This window comes from Anguilla rostrata, chromosome 16 (assembly GCF_018555375.3).
Source record: "Anguilla rostrata isolate EN2019 chromosome 16, ASM1855537v3, whole genome shotgun sequence".
Classification (NCBI taxonomy): Eukaryota; Metazoa; Chordata; class Actinopteri; order Anguilliformes; family Anguillidae; genus Anguilla; species Anguilla rostrata.
In genome coordinates, this window is record NC_057948.1 from 14,921,775 (window position 1) to 14,943,096 (window position 21,322).

The 21,322-nt window shown below is 41.6% G+C and overlaps 2 protein-coding genes across 5 annotated transcripts in view; one reads left to right on the forward strand and one right to left on the reverse strand.

Annotated features, from left to right (window-relative positions):
• Nucleotides 1-7,431, reverse strand: part of LOC135242291 (microtubule-associated protein 1B-like) — a 45,311-nt gene extending 37,880 nt beyond the window's left edge. The window contains exons 1-2 of the mRNA XM_064313305.1: nt 6,687-7,431; nt 624-725 (exon numbers count right to left, since the gene is read on the reverse strand). Of these exons, the coding sequence (XP_064169375.1) occupies nt 624-725; nt 6,687-7,032 (448 nt within the window). The 5' untranslated portion in view covers nt 7,033-7,431. The remainder of the gene's footprint in view (nt 1-623; nt 726-6,686) is intronic.
• Nucleotides 7,432-13,697: 6,266 nt separating this feature from the next.
• cdkn2aip (CDKN2A interacting protein) lies at nt 13,698-18,463 on the forward strand. 4 transcript variants are annotated; one of them, XM_064313308.1, is made up of 5 exons: nt 13,698-14,002; nt 15,137-15,269; nt 15,455-15,704; nt 15,945-16,066; nt 16,335-18,463. In XM_064313308.1, the coding sequence occupies exons 3-5, from the start codon at nt 15,457-15,459 to the stop codon at nt 16,928-16,930; spliced, it is 966 nt and encodes a 321-aa protein (XP_064169378.1). In that variant the 5' UTR covers nt 13,698-14,002; nt 15,137-15,269; nt 15,455-15,456; the 3' UTR covers nt 16,931-18,463. The 4 variants fall into 4 exon arrangements, with proteins under 4 accessions (XP_064169378.1, XP_064169377.1, XP_064169379.1 ...); XM_064313307.1 differs by lacking the exon at nt 15,137-15,269; XM_064313309.1 differs by lacking the exons at nt 13,698-14,002; nt 15,137-15,269 and adding an exon at nt 14,410-14,729.
• Nucleotides 18,464-21,322: the final 2,859 nt, after the last annotated feature.

The following is a 21,322-nucleotide window of genomic DNA, read 5'->3' on the forward strand; positions in this document are numbered from 1 at the left end:
CAAACTTAACTGCATACTGCAGTACCTAGGTGGACTCTCTAGAGGGTGCCAGTCGACATCTTGTGCCATACCCGGAGCAGTCCTAGGCTTTTTCCTCCTTCTAAGATGTAGCTGTAAATTTAAGTCATATATTATTTTCCCCTTCTGTAAAGGGATGAGTCCTATACCACACCCACCCAATTTGAATCCTCCTAAAGGAAAGAGTCTTACACCAGCCAGCCAGCAGGAGTCATTTGAACAATGAACAATACTATATCCCTCCCAGCTGTATCCCTCCCATATCCCTGAGCGATGCTAAGCCAATTATGCGCCGCCCCTGTGGGGCCGCTGGCCACAGTCAGCCCAATGTACCATTGATTTTGGATTATTCAGCTCGGCCACATGGGAAAACCTGATCATCTATTCCAGTAAATCCTTTCATTAAAAGAAAGAGATCTGACATCACAGTGTCTGGGTATCAATAAGACTCACTCAGAACAGCAGACATTTTTGGAGAACAGAATTTTCATATTGCCATGCACAGATTCAAATAATAAATTCTGTAGTCCTGAGTTGTCATTAGGCCTGTGGGTCCTTGTTTTAGTACCAGGCTGGACAGAGTCCCAAACCCCAGTGTGACTGACCTCTAACCTCTTCAGAAAAATGGGCAGAGTGCCGCGTCACGAAGAGCTGCAACTCCCGCGGAAGGTCACAGGAAGTGAGGCTGATGTCCCAGGAGCGAATACCTGTGAGGAACACAGAGTCACAGAGAGAGCACAGTCACAGAGGGAGCAGAGCAGCAAGTGCACAGTTACTGACAGAGCAGAGAGTAACAGAAATAGCAGACTAAGCGAAGGCCAATAGTTACAGAGATTGCAGAGTAACAGTTATACAGAGAGCAGAGTAACAGAGTGCACCTGTCAGTCTACAGCCAGAAATGGACCAGCACCTGAATACATTAACTAATGCAGCTTTTAATGTATTATCATCAGCCAACCAGAAATCTGCTGGAGCAAAACTTGTGTGTTCCAAAGGTGAATTATGTACAAAGTTGTGAAGCATAATTTTCTGTGTATACACAAAAACTGTTTGCCACAAAAGAGAATGTTTGACCAAGTGAGGAAGGTTTCACTAAAAGTCTCAGCTGAGAACACACTTAAGATTGATTTTATATTTTAAAAATTTTGTTTGTTTTTATTCACTTGCATGCATTTCCCCTTATTCTATATACATGGTCTTATTTTTTCACTGTGAAGCATTTTCAGCTTTCTGGTTATTATTAGTGTTGTTGTTGTTACAGTATTATTATTAGAGAGCACTGAGTACAAAGTTAAAATTTTGTATACAAAAACGCTTTGGAATCACATTGTAAGCAATACACAAAATCAAGAGGAAAAGACATCCTTATTAAATCATTCACTTACATAAAATCATTTGTACTGAGAGGGTAAAGTCAACAGCTAAACACCATGGTTGTTTTAGCACTGGATTGTTTTATTTTGCTTGGATGAATATATACAGTACCACCCACAGCTTATGATATAGGATTAATTTAGTTTGAAAATAAGAAGATAGCCTGAGAAACAAATTCCATCTGTGTCCACTCAGCAGTTGGCAGTGTGGTGCTGCTGTGCAGTCTCATTTTAACACAGCCTCTATTGTCCAGATTACAGAGCACAGCCTCCATTAAACAGACTTGAGGGCACAGCCTCCATTTTCCACTCTATACAACAGCCACACTATATCTTAGTTAGACTACATTATACAGAATATGCAACACAGCCTCAATTCTGACTAGAGCAGACTCCATTTTACATATTCCACAGCACAACTACTATTATGACTGCAGCAAAGACTCCATTTTAGACTTTACAGTGCAACCTCCATTCTAAATATCTTCAACATATCCTCCACTATACAGAAATGCCTTTAGTTCACAGACTACAGGCAGGGCCTTCTAGTTTTTTTAATTCTCCCAAGGCCCCCCTTCCTCCTCCTCTGAGGAGAATATGATCTTTATAATGTTGTTTTGGGGAATACTTGCTTTTTCTTCTGACATTTTTATTCCCAGTATGTTTATTCCCAGTATTCCCAGTTATGTTAATTCAGCAGTTGTTCAGCTCATTTTTGTGATGTGCTTTAATGCATTTCAAATGCAAAACACAGCTTCAGTCATCGCTTATGCTATTCTACTGAGGGCGCTCACACTCGTTCCACACCTCATAAATATATTGATTCAACATTCGGTCTCTGATTATATCAAGTTACTTAGCATAAAAAAGATCATATACAGTTGCAAGAAAAAGTGTGTGAACCCTTTGGAATTATCTGGATTTCTGCATTAATTATTCATTAAATGTAGTCTGATCCTCATCTAAGTCACAATAATAGACACATTCTTTTTACTAACACACAATCAATTGCACTTTTCATGTCTTTATTAAACACATTGTCTAATCATAAACAGTTCAGGCCAGAAAAAGTATGTGATCCCTTGTATCTAGTATCTGGTATGACCACTTTAGCAGCAATAACCTCCACCAAATGTTTCCTATAGCTGCCAATCAGACTTGTACAACGGTTAGGATGACTTTAAGACCATTCCTCCTTATAAAACTGCTTCAGATTCAATTCAGATCATTGAAATTTCTCAGATGCCTTGCATGAACAGCCCTCTTCAGGTCATGCCACAGCATTTCAATTGGGTTAAGGTCTGGATTCTGACTTGGCCACTCCTCTGTTTAAACCATTCTGTTGTTGATTTACTCATGCGTTTGGGGTCATTGTCTTGTAGCATCATCCAACTTCTATTAAGCTTCTGGTTTAGATTCTTTGTTCCCTCAATGACTGCAAGTTTTTCAGGTCCTGAGGCAGCAAAGCAGCCCCAAACCATGATGCTCCCTCCACCATGCTTCACAGTTGGGTTGAGGTTTTGGTGTTGGTGAGTAGTGATTTTTCTTTCCAAACACAGTGTTGTGCATTTCTGCAAAAAAGAGGAAAAGATCTAGGTGACTTTGAAAGAGAGTTCATTATTAGAACACAGATGGCAGGAGCTTCAGTCACAAAGACTGTTCAACTGGCTAGTGTTTCAATGGGAACAGTGACTAAAGTGACATCTGCATTTAGATCTATGGGAAAGACATCTGTAAACAGGGTCAAAATTTGTGGCCGAAAGCGCACATTCGATGACCGTGATGTTCGGGTATTAGTGAGATATGTAAGGGAAAAACAGAAGAGCAATGCTTCCTCAGGTGACTGAGAATGTCAATGCAGGATATGATCAGACTGTCAGCAAGAACAGACCATCGACAACTACAGAGAGGGATAATATAGTACGGTTGGAGTGCTTAAACCCCTCATTACATAGACAAATGCACATTTGAGAGTTCAGTGGTGCAAAAACCATAGGTACTGGTCTACAGAGATGTGAGAAAAGTGATATGGTCAGATGAGTCATCCTTCACCATATTTGCAACGAGCGGGCGAGTCCATGTGTGGTGTACACCAAGAGAATGGTACCGGCCTGAATGCTTGACCCTACAGTGAGGGGGTCTGGTGGCTCTGTTATGCTGTGGAGGCCATTTTCTTGGCATGGTTTGCGTCTACTTGTCCCCTTAGAGGGAAGGGTCACGGCAAATCAATACAAAGTTATTCTGAGCAATCACCTTTATCCTATGAAACATTTATATTGTGATGGGAGTGATCTCCTCCAGGATGACAATGCCCTCATTCATAGGGCATAAGGTGTCATGGAATGGTTTGGTGTATATGAAAATGATGTTAATGATATTCTATGGCCTTCGCAGTCACCAGATCTAAACCCAATTGAACACCTAGTGGAGATTTTGGACCAATGAGTTAGACAGCACTCTCCACCACCATCATCAAAACACCAAATGAGGGAATATCTTTTGGAAGAATGTTGTTACATCCCTCTGGTAGAGTTACAGAGTCTTGTAGAATCTATGCCAAGGCTGACTATAGCTGTTCTGGTGGCTTGTGGTGGCCCAACATCTTACTAAGACACTTTGTTGGTTTGGTTGGTTTTTCCTTTAATTTCTCACCAAATTATTCAAATGAAATTGCTATTTGCAGAAATTACAGTACAGATTTTTTTACATTTCAGTTGCAGTAAAGCTTTTTCAGGGTTCTGGAAGAAACATCTTCATGCACAGCTACAACTCACAGCTATGCACAGTAAATGATAAATGGACTGCATTTATATAGCGCTTTTATCCAAAGCGCTTTACAATTGATGCCTCTCATTCGTCAGAGCAGTTAGAGGTTAGGGGTTAGGTGTCTTGCTCAAGGACACTTCGACATGCCCAGGGCGGGGTTTGAACCGGCAACCCTCCGACTGCCAGACAATTGGTCTTACCTCCTGAGCTATATCGCCCTGTTATCGCACAGCTAACAGCTCAAGAATGACTACATACTTATTTAGAATGTATTGCTTACATTGTGTCATTGATGCAGCTGGATATTTTCTGCAAAAAGTCAGGTGCCCTGCTGAAGGATTCAGAAGAGGTGCCCCACCCATTATCTCTTTCAGTTAAAAAGGTCTATCCTAGTGCATTCCAACTCAAGATTGCCCATCACCAGTCAAGACAGCTCACTTTAACTCAGGACTAACCTATACCACTTAAGGCTGGTCAATCTTTCTCTGACAGCCCACTCAAACATCTTGTGTCTCTCACGCTCTCTAACAGGTTAGCATGTCCCTCTGCTGCACTCATTTACTTCCTCTGTTTTCATTCACACAAGTAGGTCTTTCTAAGGCATCATACAGACATATTTACATGATGCAGCTTCTTGTCTTACCGGCTTTCAGTTTAGCTCGTTATATAACCAGCCTAATGCACAAGCCAAGGAAACATTGTAATCCCAGTACCAGGCAAAAGACATAGCCTGACATGATAAAATATATACAAGCTGAGAATCAGAAAACAGCATAAAGGAGGCATGAAGAATAGCAGCAATATTCCTTGTCTGCATTGTTACATTCAGAACCTACCTTATGTCCACACTGTGTTTCACGCTCCTAGCCACACCCAGTATCTCTGACAGCTATAAACCAAAATATTGGCCAATATGTGCTCAGCAACCAAATGCCTGGTTGCAGCTGATATGGGAGTTACTCTTTCCACATCAGTAACAGAAATGTGCTGAAATGAATTATGTGGAAATGTGGAAAATTAAAATAGTCTGATAAGGATATCTAATAATAAATACAAATAGCATAACATTTTTTAAATGAACATCTTATGAACAATTAATACATATCAGTATCCTGCTATGGGACTCACTGAAATCTAGGCTACTCTAAGCAATCAATCTCTAAGTTCTGTTCAAGAGTCTCCTCTGTGAGTCATCATCACAGACCATCCCAATACAGACCTCACCTTCAGGTCAGATTGGATTGATAGGAATTGCTGTCCTGCTTCAAATTTGGCCGTCTTGTATGTTGGTTTACACTCATGAACAATGCATCTCCTTGAACATGTCCTTGAAATTACCTTTCAACTCGATAGTTATAGTTTTCATAATTAAATAATATCACATTTAAAATATGAGAGATTCGTTTTTAGAATTTAGAATTCTGTGGCCTCTTGTACCTTTAAGAACTTGCACATTGATATAAGTTAGAGCTACTCCATAAATTGAGGCATTAATTAGTCTGCAACATTTCAAATGAGATGTTAACCAAAATAGGCTACATCATAGGCATAGGTATTATTCTAAACTCTTCTAGCCGTGAGAACAGTTTATTTCAATGTATACAATCTATTCAGACTATGTTACGTCTGTTTTGCCGAATCCGAAACACGGTAAAGTATTCTGTTTGGACTGCGCCAGCAAAATTCTAAATGAGCCTCCATCCGATCCCGAAACGTCTTTCATAACCAGAGAACTCTGTGCCATTCTGACAAGAGCTGCAGTGTTTTCTCACAGCAACAAAACAGAACATAGAACTTCGTTCTGACACAAATCAAATGACAACTTTTATTTTTATTATACTTCTAACGCTATCACCTACAAATCCTGCAGTAGAAATAACTAGCGTGTAACTAACATTAAATTGCGACGTCAAATTGGCGCAGTATTTGTGATGCTTGTTGATCAAAGAGCGCAGGCGCCGCAGTCTGAGTTTTCACGGATCCCTAGCCTACTTCAATGATTCAAGATAGTTTTCTAATACATTGCCTTTGAGTCGATAACAACAGTTGGATAATCGAAAATGTAACTTTAATCGCTACAGCGACATTAATCAACGGAACATTTTCATTACGATTAGTAGGCTATCATTTTCTTGGCATATAGCCCAGATTAAATGTAGTCTATTTTACGCAGATCTGCATAGCAGTACAGATGTTATATTGGTGCTTCTAGAATACGTCTAACGATTCAAAAGGTGCGTAACGATATGATAGTATATGGATTTTCATTTTTGCTTACTCTGAACATTCATCGTTTGAGCGAGGAGAAGCAGAGGACAGCAAATAGGCTATAAAATCTGCCGAGTTGTTTGCATTTTAGAGAAGAGGCCTCTGTCGTTTCTTTTTATAGGGAAATCAATATCTTTCGCTCTCACAGGAAACGTTTTTGATCTTTACATATATTCAAACTTCACTGCGTTTATTTTCGCCACAAATTACACTAAGAAATTTAAAACAATCAGCAAAACTCCAGGGACCTTATACACTCACCCTGTTCAATGTGTTCTCTGACAGACTGCAGCTGGAGTTCTGTCGCGATCTCTCCGATCACAATAAGCATGTAATATCTTTCGTGACAGAACGGTGGTCCTCGTCGACGGTGCTGTCCGCGGTGCTGAACTCGTTCCCCGAGCTCCTCGGATGCCAGTCCCGCGCTGCTATCTTCCTCTTCCAGCACCGCCAGCGGAGCTTTGGCTAGGATCTCCATGGCAACATCACCATGAGCTGACGCTGGGACCACTTCTATCTCCATGACAACTACTGCCACGAGAACTGCGCGGGTGTAAAGACTGTGGGAGGGCCAGTGGGAGTGGTACGTAGCTAACGTATGAAACATTTACCAGCATATGATTGGTTAGAATACTGTGGTTATTTGATGTCATGATTCGGTGCATCAGATAGGAGGTTTTGGGACCGAAGTGTGGAGGTGTTCAAATACAAAAACAGAGGCTTCATTTCTGATGGTGAGATGAAATAACGTCTGCTAATGTGCCTGCAGTATTAACAGCCATAAGGAGACAACTCCTCTTCAGAACTACAGAAATATAACACTTGATAACAAAGACAATTAAAATAACGACAGTAGATAGAACCATATAATATGTATAGTGGGTTTTTTGTTTTGTCAGGTCACAAAAGAAGCTCACAGCCCAATGCACACCATGCAAATAAACCTGCCACCTTATCAGAACATCCAAAAGATGTGCTGATGCAGAGGGTAGTGCATGTGAGCTGGGATGGTGCTGATACAGGCAGCAGTGTGTGTCCTACCTCCTCTGTGACTGTGGTGAGCACAGTGACGCCACCACCCACAGCAGATCACCCATCACTGCAGAAAAGGTCCGCAGCCTTGCTGGCACCGGCTTGGCACCTGCAGACCCACAGTGTGACAGCCTAAAGACCTTGAAAAAAGAGCTTGTAAAGAGCTACTGACACTGCAAGCATCAACATCACTGCTGTGATTTTATTTGCTGCCATCACTGCCCGACCATGCCCACTGCTGACGGAGCTCCTGATCTCTATACAGTACCCCTGCCCATGTGTCAGCTCTCACAGTGCTCAATTCAGCTTGTGCTCATTTGTCTTGTTTTTTTTGTGCCTCTGCCACTCCTGTTAGACAGTATCTGTATTAAATATGATTAAATATCATATTTCTGGGATGTTAAAATAGATTCTGTTTGTATCCCAGTGCGTCACGATGGTTTGGACATGTCCACATCCAAATGTGGATATTCTTTTCAGTCTAAAAATAACTAATTCTATAGTCCACAAAATGATGCATAGCCATAGATTTTTATTATTATATGATCAGCATCAGTAGTAATAGTACTAGTAGTATAATTATGGAATAATAATCATTGTCATTAAGGAACATGGCCTTCTCTAGCCTCCTGAGACCTGGAGCATGTTTTTGTGTGCATTTTTAATTTCTCCTAGCTATTTTTAGCTTGTAGTTCTCGATAACTATGGAAAGTCTTTGAACAGGAAGTAGTTTTTGAAAAAAATGATGTCCTCATATGAGGACAATGAGTTTATCTTCACATTAAATTGTATAATGTATATATGATAAAATTAATATTAATTATAATTAATACAATTTAAAAAACCAGCGTGTATAAAACAGACTATTTCAATGTTAGAACCTTGCAATACATAGAAAAACTGGTGTCTGATGCAACAGTGAATTTTTGAATATTTCTTTATATTTGGATCTCTATAGCACCACTATGGGGTTGGACTGGGCTAAGCCTTTGGGGCTGGCAGCTAAAACCTTCTGTCAGAGCTCATACCAAGTTTCCTAACTTTGAAACAGTTGTGGGATTATTTGCATTGTTGTGACAAGCCATAACCATTGCAAATTTATTGGATCATCATTCAGCCATATTTTGACATAACCGTGAGGAAAATAATACCTGTATAAAGGTTAGTGAGGTGAGGGAAAATGGAATGCAAATTGGCCATTTTCGTAGAAGAATCATTTTCAGTGATTTCAGAAAATTCACAATGGTGGAAAATCCAATATGTTGGTCTTATGATTCTTTGAGACAAATGTGTTCTTTGTGAAGAGGGACATCTACTGTCATTGTTTTCAAGTCTCTAGGTGAAACAGTGCAGGAGTTATGATTGTTCAATAATTATAAATTCAACTGACTATTACAGCGTCTCCAATTGCCACCAAATTTGGTATGTATTGTTGGGTAACACCTGCTAGGAAAATGCCAAGTTTCATTAGAATCAGCCAAGCAGGTAAGGAAGAACTCAGAAAAGTAATAGGTGCAAAATGGTGGCCAGTTCAAGATGGCACCAACCCATAAAGCACAAAAGGCCTCCTAATGAGGACTTCCTCACTGTAGGACATTTGACATCGCTACAAAGGAACTGTGATTTGTAGTGAATTTTTTTAATATTTCAATCTCTATAGCACCACCATGTGGTTGGGTTAAAACTTTTTGGAGTCTTGATCTAACTGTTAATGCACATAAGTTTATAACTATGTCATTTTAATTGGTTTATTACTAGCAGTGAGTTTAGTCAAATTATGGCTAAACGATAATGAATTTGCAGTGGGCATGGCTTATGAAAAAATGTTAATTCCAAAACTGTTTGTGAAAATCAATGTGTAATAAACAGATTTCAACAGTTCCTTACTATTTCTTTTTACTTTTGCACGCTCTTCTCCCATAAAATACGTTAACTGTGATCAAAACCATCTTGTTTTCAAACAGAATTGCAGATTTTCTTGCCAGCTAATGCAACCAATAGTGCCAGGCATCTGTTTTTGAGTAAAACAATTTTAAGTTAAGACAGTGCTGTTGACACTGTTCCTAGTTCAGCTTTCCCTCAAATTCACCTTATTGCTGCAGGTCACATGGATTGTTTCAGGGCCTCCGTTACAGCTGCAAGCCCACACCTACAAAGATGACAGGTAGGCACTGTGAAGGGCAGGAATGCAGGATGCAATGTGCCTGCCTGTGGGAAAAGGAAGCTGTTATAGGAGATGAAGTGAATATTATGGTCTTTTTGAGCACAATTGCACACACATTCCAATTCGCCTTCTCTCTCCCTGCACTGCACCAATCAGCATTCCCTGGGCAACCTTCCAAAAGAGAAAGAAGATAGAATGGGGGAGGGGTCCTGAGGGAGAGGGAGTCAAATGTGAGTAAATTCAAATGAGAACATATAAAGATGGTGAATATGATTAACCAAAATGTGACATGCATGTAAAGTTACAGATCAATTAATATTTTGTATGTGTAGCTGTACGAAAAGCTTTGGGCATGCCTGACCTCTACATGGCACACATTAAACATGACATCTTTCTGCAAATTTTAATGCATGATTATTATATATCGGCATTCATTACAAATTAAAATAATGAACTTTGAACACGACATGCATAAAAGTGTGGACATCCTGTCAGTTAGTACTTATAAATGCCTCCTTTGGCTGGACTAGAACAGCATTCAAATGTTTCCTGTAGGCAGGTACATCTTTCTAGTCTTGCTTTTGGAATTTGTTCCCCACTCTGCCTTGCAGAACTATTGTAGCTCAGAAATACTCATGTGTCCTCACATGCACTGCATGTTGGAGATCTCCCCACAGATTTTCAATAATATTCATATCTGGGGACTGTGACAGTTATTTCAGACCTTTACATTACATTACAGGCATTTAGCAGATGCTCTTATCCAGAGTGACTTACACAACTTTTTAAATAGCATTTACATTGCATCCATTTATTTAGCTGAATATATATTGAAGCAATGCAGGTTAAGTACCTTTCTCAAGGGTACAATAGCAGTGTCCTTGCGGGGACTCGAACCTGCAACCGTTAGATTACAAGACCAACTCCTTACCCATAATACTACACTGCCGTCTTTCCTTTGTTTACATACTTAATGTCTGATTATGCCAAGGGTAAACCAAATCAGTGGCCACGTTTGAGCTTTTTTTTTGGGGGGGGGGGGGGGGCGGATTAGGGTCCATAAACTTTAGCCAGGTTTGCCCACAACTGTATGTGTGTATGCATTTACTTATGTATACATGTGTGCACATGTGTTTTTTGGAAGACATCCTTACAGAGAATGACAGTGTGTAGATACATTAAGTGCATGTCACAAAGAGCAATGCTGTCCGGTATGTAGTGTGCGAATTAATTTTCAACCTCAAGGAACACTGGACAAAGTATTTTAAGAAGGGCAGCTAGCCATTGCATCAGAGAAATTATCAAGGAAATAATACCCTGGAATGTTTTAGTGTTTTACTCATGAGTATCAATGTGCGTTTGTGGGGCAGCTGTTTTCTCCAAATTTACCTAGTCGAAGTAGAAAGGCTGTTTCCAAGGTTACAACTGTTGTCAAGACTGTAATTAGGCAGCAGCCCTTGGTTACCATGCAAAAAATTTAAATTCGGCACATTCAAAGTGCTGATTCATTCCTGCTCTGTAACAGGAGGCTCCTGCCAAATTGTATTATTTACTGTTCTCTTTCTTGTCTGTCAACGATGCTATTATGTACTGTAAGAGAAAGTCACAAGCTTCCTAGAGTGCTAAATGTCAGTGAGCTGTATCCTACTGAGAAATATTCAAAATTTAATTGATATAGAAAAGTTCAAAGTATGTACAGATGAAACAAGACCTGGTTTTGGCAAGCTCTTCTAAAGCAGAATTATTGCCTCATTTATAAAATGTTCGTATTTGATTGAAAATGTATGTCAAATGAAATCTACTGCAGTTCTACCATCTAAGAAGCAAATTTGATGTGAAAATGTGCTTACCTCTAAGGACCAGATCACGTATACCAACTATCTCTTGAGGCTGGTCCATATTCACAGGTATAACATTTTTCTTTCTTTTTTTGCATGCCATTTTAGTTTCAGTTTCTGTTGTGTGATTGCTAAAAGATACCTATAGGAAAGGAGACAAAGGACACAAGAAGGTAAAGGTAATTGAAGGCATTCACAAGGCGAAAAAATTAAGCCTAACATGCACAAAATGTCCCGGGCATTTGTGATTTTTAGATTTTAAAAAAACATGTGCATCCAAGATGTACAAATTAATTAATGTATACGAACATTATTGTACTGATCAAAGTTATCACGAAATCTAAGCAAGTTCTATGAGGGCCCCAAGCTGAGTAATCCAATGATTGAAGTTGGACAGTTCTCAGCTCAAATAGAAGTGTAAGTGGTACAGGTACATGCAAGTGGGTGCAGTCCCAAATATTTCCAGTAATTCATGACACCTCCACATATGATTATGAAAGAGCTCATTTTTCAGTGACACTGCAAACCCCTCCAAGGCTGTTCATAGGGGCAAGAGCACCATCTGCTGTTTTTGTAAGGAGAATGCCAACACCAGAAGCAAACTTGAATTCTGGCCTCTTGGGATGTTTTGTTGTTGTTGTTGTTGTTGTTGTTTACTCATTCCTAGTTACAAACCACTGAACTTTCTCAGATTCCTCAGACACATGTGACTCGGGTAGTAAGTGGCTTTCAAAAACGGAGCCTTCCTCAGCAGTGACAGAGCGAGTACATTGTTAATGAGAGGAATGCCGCTTCCACTCAGCCCACTTCCATTGCCGCCTGCCACTCCCCACCACCGCTACCCGGCCCTACCCATCATCTGAGCTGTTACCTCAGGATTGTCACTTAGCTGCCACTAATTTTATCAACGTGAACATTGACTGACTGACCATGTCGATCACAAAGCTACACCCTGAGCCGACCAGAGGAGGATGGGTTCCACCCTTGAGCCTGGTTCTTTCTGAGGTTTCTTCCTATCTGTAACAGGGAGACTTTCCTTGCCACTGTTGCTTAGGCTTGCTCCTGTGGGGGTTTAGGCCAGGGTTGTCTGTGAAGCGCATTGTGACAATTGTTTGTGAAATGCACTATATAAATAAAGTTTGATTTGACTGATATTCAGTCCATTTAACCTTGCTCTAGTATTTTGTCTTCTGTAAGACCTGACAATCGTCCTCGACCAGTTTCCCCATGGGCAACGGAGTGGAAATGTTTTTACTGCCATAAGCCTGGTCACATAATTGCCGATTGCTTGGTTTTAAAGCGAAAGCAGCAGCGGCAGAGTTCTGAACAGCCCAAGAGAATTTCTGCAGAACTCCATAATTCCTCTAATGATTTCTGGTTGCCTGAAAAGTTCCAAAAGAGGTTTGACCTTGGCTATTCTATGGGAGGTATATATATAGAGAGAGCTCCCATGGTGCTGTGTATCTTTAGAAAGCTGTAAGTAGGTGCTGGAGTGTCTTGCCTGTGCTGTCGGAGAGGGGTTGCTCACTGTGTGGCTGTCTGACCTACTTCAGATTTGGAGTCATTCTGCAAGGCCACTGTTCTGGGCCACATTCAACCACTCATCAAGGAGAGGAAAAGGATCTATATAAATCCCGATATTTTAAATACTTACATTGCATTCATAAAAAATGTAAATACCCCAGACAGGGGTAATCTGGTGATGGTGAACAAGGAACATGAACAGGGGACCTGAAAATGTATAGCATTATAAAAGTAATAAACCGCAAAAAACTTTTATAAATATTATTATGGTCATCAAGTGGGATTAACAGTAGGGTTTGGGGAACACAGAGAATCGAAGAGGAACTCAGTCACTAGGTCCCTTTCAGAGCTAATCTTGAGCAGGAGTTTGAAATATTGTACCGCCACCGCCCTCCAGTGGTGGAAACTAAGCCATTAAGACTGTAGATACCTAACGCCTGAGTAAGGATTCGAACGCTGTACTTTATTGTTAGAAGGCTAAATGATAATTTCACAACAACATATCATCAGGATACAATCTTAACGGCAACGGGCCTCACGAATAATTGGATTTACACTGAATTACTAGAAACAAAACATTTGGGAAGCCCCATGTGCAACAGATGACGTTTCCTGATAAAACCGAGTTGTACTTTGGTAACTGTAGTTTTATTCTTAGATGGCCTCAAAACCATAAACGATATGCGCAGGCGCAAAACTCTGATGCCATAGAAACAATACTTCCTGATTTGTTGGCCTGGAATAATTAGCTACATGAATAGATTATAAATTATTATTTTCCCAAAAGAAACTGAAACCTTTGGGCTTTAGATGTGCGTCCATTTAGGGTGCCATTTTGGACAGTACTTCAAACGTGTCGCATTTAATCTAGTATCCCATTTTTCCCAAGAGAAAGGACCTATTTTATACAGTTTATGGAATGGACTCGCGAATAGATATTACGGGAGTTGTAGTTTAAAAAGCAATTTACCATTCCACCGGCCATGTAGTAACGTTGCCGTGGCAAGGAGCGATTCGAGGTTAGTTTTTATTTGTTGGTTTCTGTTCGATCAACATGAAATTATTTATAGTTTTAAACTTTGTTAGTAAGCTCATAACCGATTTAAACCGTGCCGTTCCATTTCGTTTACAATGTGGATGAGCCTCAACTACATAGCCAGCATACTCGCGTGACATTATGCTGCCCGAAAACGGATTTACGTTGGCTAGCAAGCTTGGAATTGTTGACTAGCGTTGTTTTGCTAGCTAGAAAACAAAATGATAGACATAAGGAAGTTTGTCAGTAAATTATTACATTAACACGAAGGCTCCAATTTAGCTATAATGTAGACAACTTAATTAACATGCTAAAACAAAAGAAATAAACCCCAGCGTTACACGTCTAACGTAAGCTAGCAAGCTAGCTATCGTGGTCTCGGTGTTAGCTACCTTAGCTAGCTGGCAAACTCTTGGGGTTTACAATTTCAGACGTTACCGGACATTAGGCCTCAGTGACTGTCCATCGGCTTGTTAGGAGCACTAGACTACTATTAACTATTATACCGTTAAGAAATTACAAGTTTATGCAGTTAGTCAGCCAAGTAACGTTACATGGTAATCAAATTTCAGCCAGTGAACCGACTGTGTCACGCGTTTAACTATCGTGGATGTAGACTAACGAGAGTATCTAGCTAGTTAACGAAGTTGGTTTAACTTCGCCCTTAGCTGAAGTGTCACCAACCCAAACTTGACAGAGCTATTTACATAGTAAGCACGTACACATTGGGACGTTAAAATGCATTTGGTTTGTCGTGCTGGAACAATTTCATGTTCCTTATCACTTAAATGTTAGACAGCGCGTTGAAGCGTAGATTGGTGATGCTGTGACTTACGGCAGTAAGGAAATATTGTGCCATTAGGCGTAGCTTGCTCACTGCCGTTCATCTTGCCTCGTTTTTGGAAAATGTACCGTGTATCAGTACTTTACTGAACGACGCACTTTCAAAAAAAGTAACTAGTAAAGGTGAATACGTCATGCAAATGAAATGACTGCCTCTAGCTGTACTTAGTGTCGACAAACTAGCTCCGTAACAAGTAGTTTTGTTTGAACTGCAATAACAGAAATTTTGTTGGCAGATCCTAATTTTATTTATTTATTTATTTATTTTAAACAGTTTCACTTACACCAGGACTGCCCATCCGTTTTCCTGGAGATCTATCGTCCTGTGGGTTTTCATTTCAACCCCAATTTGGCACACCTGATTCTACTAATTGGCAGCTCAAAGAAATCCCTAGCTGTTGAATGAGGTGTGCTTTGTTAGGGCAGCCCTGACTATTTTGGACTCTGTCTAACCGCTAATAAATATCTAGTGTGAATGTTGTTTGCATATATATAAAAAAGATAATTTCCATCTGAGTAAACCCTAACACTAGTGTGTCTGTGTGGGCACTCTAAGATTGGAAACACTGCAAATGTATGCCATGTTTTGTAGAGATGGCAGAGGAGGAGAAAGGGGAGGATGTTGTTTCGGAGTTCCTACGCCAGAACCAGCACCTTGCAGAGTGGGTGGAGTCGCTAAGGGGTCACTGTGAGACCAACAAACAGTGGAACGCCAGACGAGAGTTCATCCTGCGTAATATGGAGGCCTTTCCCACCATACATCCAGGCCAGCCTAGTTCCAGTCTGGACAGATTGCTGTCTCTCTCCATGGTGTGGGCAAACCATGTCTTCCTGGGCTGCAAGTGAGTGGTGATGTCAGTTTATCAGTCCTAACTGGATGGGGATCAGTAGTTGCACAATTTAACCCTTTGATCTGAGTTTATTTCAACTGACTGGATGTTTTGGCCAGGGCTGTGATTGGTGCTCACTGTTTGGAAATCATTTTCAGCTGGAGTGTATGAAGTAAATTTGAGCCTGAGCTTCTCTGAAGTAAAATAGTTTTCCATGTATTGTCTGACTATTCTGCATGTATTTGCATGCAGATATCCCCAGCCTGTGATGGAGAAGGTTATGGAGATGGCAGAAGGGGTGGTTGTTCACGAGACTCCTGTCCGAAAAACAAGGGATGAGATCATGGGAAAAGGAAAGAGGAGTGTCGCATCAGGTACGTGTGTGTGTCAGTATCTGCCCACTACTCCGATGGGCAGATATTGACAGTGTGTGACTCCAATAAACCACAGAGTGACATGTATTACCTTAGAATAATGTGTGGGGAAATGAGCCAATGCCTGATTTTGTTTCTGCTTCCACTGGTCATTTGCGGTGGAAGTGAATCATCCCCAGCCCCGGGAGTGGCCCACTGTCGCTGTGATAATAGCGGGAGAGTGTAAATGCGCTTAATCAACACAATGCTTGTGTGATGTTGTTGACAGACGGGGAGGCTGACGGCTCGCAGAAGAGGCTGAAGGCAGGGGGCAGCGACCCGGAAAACCGCGGGGCCGGAAGGGCCGGGGGACGCACCGGGGCTGCCGGGGCCCTCAAACCGGGGCCCCCGCCGCAGGCCGCGACAGAACACCAGCCTTTCTTCAACCGGCTGTACAAGACCGTGGCCTGGAAGCTGGTGTCGGCGGGCGGATTCGGCCCGAACCTGGACCACTTCGAGATCCTGCGGGCCTGCGTGGAGGCGGCCAAGGCCAGCCTGAGCTGCACGTTCGTGCCCCTGCGGGACATCCCCGACCTGCCGGCCAGCCGGACCCAGCGGGAGGGCCAGGTCTGTGAGCTGCGCTGCCTCACGGTGTACATGGGCACGGGCTATGGGCGGGACGAGGACGCCGCCCGCGCCATGGCCTCCAAAGAGGCGCTGAAGATCTTCCAGGGCCGCAAAGTGACCGTGCGGGTCTGCCGGCGGCGCTTTCGCGGGCAAGACGTCGAGGACCTGGTGCTCCACGACGAGCAGACCAGGAGCTCTGGCCTTCCCCCTGCACTCAGCTACCCCTTCCAACCAGAGCCCTCCACTTCTGTGTCCTAGCCCCGCCCTGCGATACCCCCGCTACAGCCTAAATAGAATATGGGCACGGCCTTGCCACGTTCTGCAAGGGTGAGATCAGGCATAGCTACAGCCAGCCAAGAGAGTGCTATTGGCTGCTGAAAACAATGAGCGACTCCTATTGGTTGCTTAGTGCAGTGATTAAACTGTACCCAAAGAAATGGTGAAGGGTCACATTCAGGGATTTTCTGGTACCAAGAGTAGAAATTAATAGATTTTATTAGAATGCAGCTGGACAGGATGAAAATGAGCTGTTTGGAAAGAGCTTTCCTGTACAGTAACATCGGCAGGTATTCATGCAGCTGACCAAATATTTAAAGGACTGATAGTTCCTTAATTCCCTCTGTACACAGCTGTGCAGCTGAGATTAAGCAGTTTGTCACACATGTATGGTTGCTCTGCATTAGTCTGAAAATTTGCATTTATAAATGTATTGCAAAGTTTGTGTATTTTTTATGACCAGCAAAGTTAGATGATCTTGTCCAAGTACATGTACACCATGATAAATCTACAAAACCTGGACAATTAGATACTAAGCTAGTTGTAAGACATTGGTTATGCAGACTGCAGTGTATAATGGTCATTGTGAAAGAGAGAGTGTGTGGGCATATGTGTGAAAGCTGGAGGGATCATATCTTAACACAAAAGGGCAAGAAGTCAGTGCACACAGCAATAGCACTCACTGCATCTTTTTCAGTTCATAAGATGATGGGAATTTGAGTTCAAATTTGCATTTATAAAATGTTCCTAAAGTTTTCTTTTTGCATGTTTCTGAAGGAATTCTGTGAACTTGGTTAAGAAGTGTGCTTCATTTGAGACTGTTTGTGTGACAAATGGTGAGTCTTTTTCTGAATGAGTTTTTGATGTCATGGGGAAAGTACAGGCGCGCAGTTCTCTCGCCTGTCTTCCTAATGTTAGAAGGTGCACTCGGGAAAACATTGTTTTCTGCTGTTCTTTTCAGTGTGTACTGTAGACTGCTGTGTTTTGCTTTCTGATTAGAATTTTTTCACAGTGAATTTAACCCCCCTGCTTTGTGGTGTTGTATACATAAAATGGGTTCAATAATGTTTTGCTTTGGTTTCAAGCTAAAATGAGGGGAAAGATGGTGGTGTAGTTAAGATATAAGAAACAGATGTGCTGAAGTGTATGTGAGAGGCTTAACCCACACGACTGTGCAGTAGGTTACGCCCTTGCCTCGCGCCTACGCCTGTGCGTGTTTGTGTGCGCTTGTGGTCCATGGTCACACCCCTCTGTGCACTCATACAGGCGGTGTTCTCTGCGTTCACATCTCTGAACACTTCAGGTCTTTTATTTTGCTGGTGTTGTCATTGAGCAGAGCAGGGCTCAGGCAGAGTTTGTCTGTTTGCTGTGTAAACCTGCTGTAGTTTTCCTCATGCTCTGTATGTCATGTTCAACATGCCAATGTGTAATCACATAACCATATCACTGCACAGTACTGTACACTGCACACTTTGCTCCTGTTTCTATATTTTGTAAATAAACTGTTTAAAAGATGTTTGTGGTTTTTCGTCTTCACCATGTAGAGGGTGCAGGCTCTCAACTGAAATGCAGTTATCCTAAATTTTGTTGTTGAGTTACCTGTCCTTCAGCTCATTCACTACATGTTTAGGTAATTTCAGCAAACCCATTTGAGCTTTATCCAGCTAGGGTCCTTTGTATTGGTACAGTGCCTGACATGGAAATGCATTTTCTATGTTGAAAAATGCTGTCTGCCTGAAACCGCAAAATAATTATTTTTTTTAGCTGGATTCTGTGAATGGAAACTTCACAGATGATCTGAAAGTGAACCTGCTTTTCTTATTCTTTGCTGGCAAGGAAACTTACTGGAGAGTAAAGCGCCGGTCTGACCAGAAAGGAATCTGCATATCACACAGTTTCAGTTCCTCGTGTTCTAATTACAATATAAAAATGCTGAGCAGGCCCAGTTGACCTTGATTTTTGAATCAAGATGGCAAGAGGGAAAGATCTAAGTGACTTTGAGGGTTCATTATTGAGGCACAGATGGCAGGAGCTTCCGTCACAAAGACTGCTCAACTGGCTAGTGTTTCAATAGGAAGAGTAGCTAAAGTGACATCTGCATTTAGATTTATGGGAAAGCCATCATATATCATCGTCTATATACAGACGGGTGACAAATTAAAGGAAAAACCAACTAAGTGTCTTAGTAAGGCGTTGGGCCACCACGAGCCGCCAGAACAGCTTCAATGCCCCTTGGCATAGATTCTACAAGTCTCTGGAACTCTACTGGAGGGATGGAACACCATTCTTCCAAAGACAGTCCATTACATTTACATTACATTCATTTGTTTGATGCTTTCATCCAAACCAACGTACAATAAGTTCATAATGGAGGTCATTTGAACAACTACAAAACAGAGGTCCAATAAGGTACAAAACTGATTATGTAACAGTTATTCATAGCCTAGGTCAGAAAGTTATGGCAAATCAAAACTAGGATCCATGACAACGTGCTGCAACATCAAGATAACAATCCAAGTGCAATATAAGTGCTGGATGGAGGTACAAGTGTAACATGAAAGTGCTACAGGAACAAATTAGAAGGATACAAATGATAAGAGTGATCCTGGATTAATTTGGTGTTGGTGGTGGAGATCTCTATCTAACACGTTGGTCCAAAATCTCCCATAGGTGTTCAATTGGGTTGAGATTTGGTGACAGCAAAGGCCATAGCATGTGATTCACATCATTTTCATTTTTATCAAACCATGACCCCTCGTGCCCTCTGGATGGGGGCATTGTCATCATGGAAGGGACAGATCCCTTCAGGATAGAAATGTTACATCATAGGAAAAGGTGATCAGTCAGAATAACTTAACTAAATTAAATACTGATTTGCAGTGACCCTTCTCCCTAAAAGCACAAGTTGACCCAAACCATGCCAGGAAAATGCCCTACAGCATAACAGCCACCGGAACCCCTCGCTGTAGGGATCAAGCATTCAGTCCTGTACCGTTCTCTTGGTGTACGTCACACATGCTCTCGTCAACTTGTCAAGAATATGGTGAAGGGTGACTCATCTGACCATATCACTTTTCCCACATCTCTCTAGACCAGTGCTTATGGTTTTTCCACCACTGAACTCTGAAATGTGCATTCGTCCTTGTGTAGTAGTTGTTGATGGATTATTCTTACAGTCTGATCACATCCTGCATTGACATTCTCAGTTGCTCTTCTGTTTTTCCTTACATACCACACTAATGCACAAGCATTATGGTCATGTGTGCTTTTGACCACAATTTCCATCCCTATTTATTGATGTCTTTCCCATAGATAGTCACTTTAGGCACTGTTCCTGTTGAAACAGTAGCCAGTTGAGCTGTCTTTGAAACTGAAGCTCCTACCATCTGTGGCCTAATAATGAGCACTCTTTCAAAGTAGATCTTTTTGCATGACAGGATGTTATTTGCTTAACTGTATCATGCAGTAGGCCTAAACCTGTATGGAAGCATCTGCATTCGTTCTGTTTCTCCACTCATTTATTTAGGGTTTTCTTTTACTTTGTCACAGGTCTGTATAAACGATAATGTGCAGAAATCAGTTTAATCGCCAGAAAACACGGGTGACTGGCTTTACTGGTTTGATTGACAGCGGAACAGCCAGGAGCGCGCATCCTTGTGGATGTTTAATGTCAGGGTGCATAAAAAGCCGAACCATGTGGGCAGAGGCCACTTGATGGTGCAGACGGTTTGTGCTTTTTTTGTCATTGGCTATCTGTCGCTCCAAACTGCTGCAGAATGCATTCTCATTACTCTAAAGAGATTGAGCTGTCAGCTACTTGCGTGGGGACATTGATGAATTACAATGATACGACAAGAACGAATGGGTTGTTGGAGGATCCTCGACATAAAACTAAATTGCATGTTACTAAAACCAACATGCAAATTGCAGTGACTTGGCAAAGGCAAAGATTCCGAATCAGATGGGTCGTTTTTGCGAGGATGTGCCTGTGCACAGTGGAAGAGGAGGCGCCTTGGTATTCGAGCTGTGAATCCGCTTTAAGCAGCGCACAGCTGACGTCAATTGACGTCTATCATGTCTCGTTGATTCGTTTTTGTAGAAGAAATAAAGCCATTTAATTTTGCTTGAACTTTATGCGGATGCATCAACAGCCGAGCGGAATCAAATTTCCCCCCACGCTTCCGAGATACACCAATTTATATTCTCTCTCCCTAGCAGAACTGATAGGAAAAGTAAGACTGATGACAGTACAGTCCTCTCAGAACAACTCTGTGGAGACTTTGGGGGTATTGTTAATTTCCTATGTTTGGCTTTCCAGACAGTCTGTTAAATTGGCACATTTCTTTGAATAATTGATGGCAAGTGCGTTTTTTT

Coding starts and splice junctions, on each gene's coding strand:
- cdkn2aip (XM_064313308.1), top strand. CDS start 15,457: ATGGCAGAGGAGGAGAAAGGGGAGGATGTTGTTTCGGAGTTCCTACGC. Junction 15,705..15,944: donor CATGTCTTCCTGGGCTGCAA/GTGAGTGGTGAT, acceptor ATTTGCATGCAG/ATATCCCCAGCCTGTGATGG. Junction 16,067..16,334: donor AAAGAGGAGTGTCGCATCAG/GTACGTGTGTGT, acceptor TGTTGTTGACAG/ACGGGGAGGCTGACGGCTCG.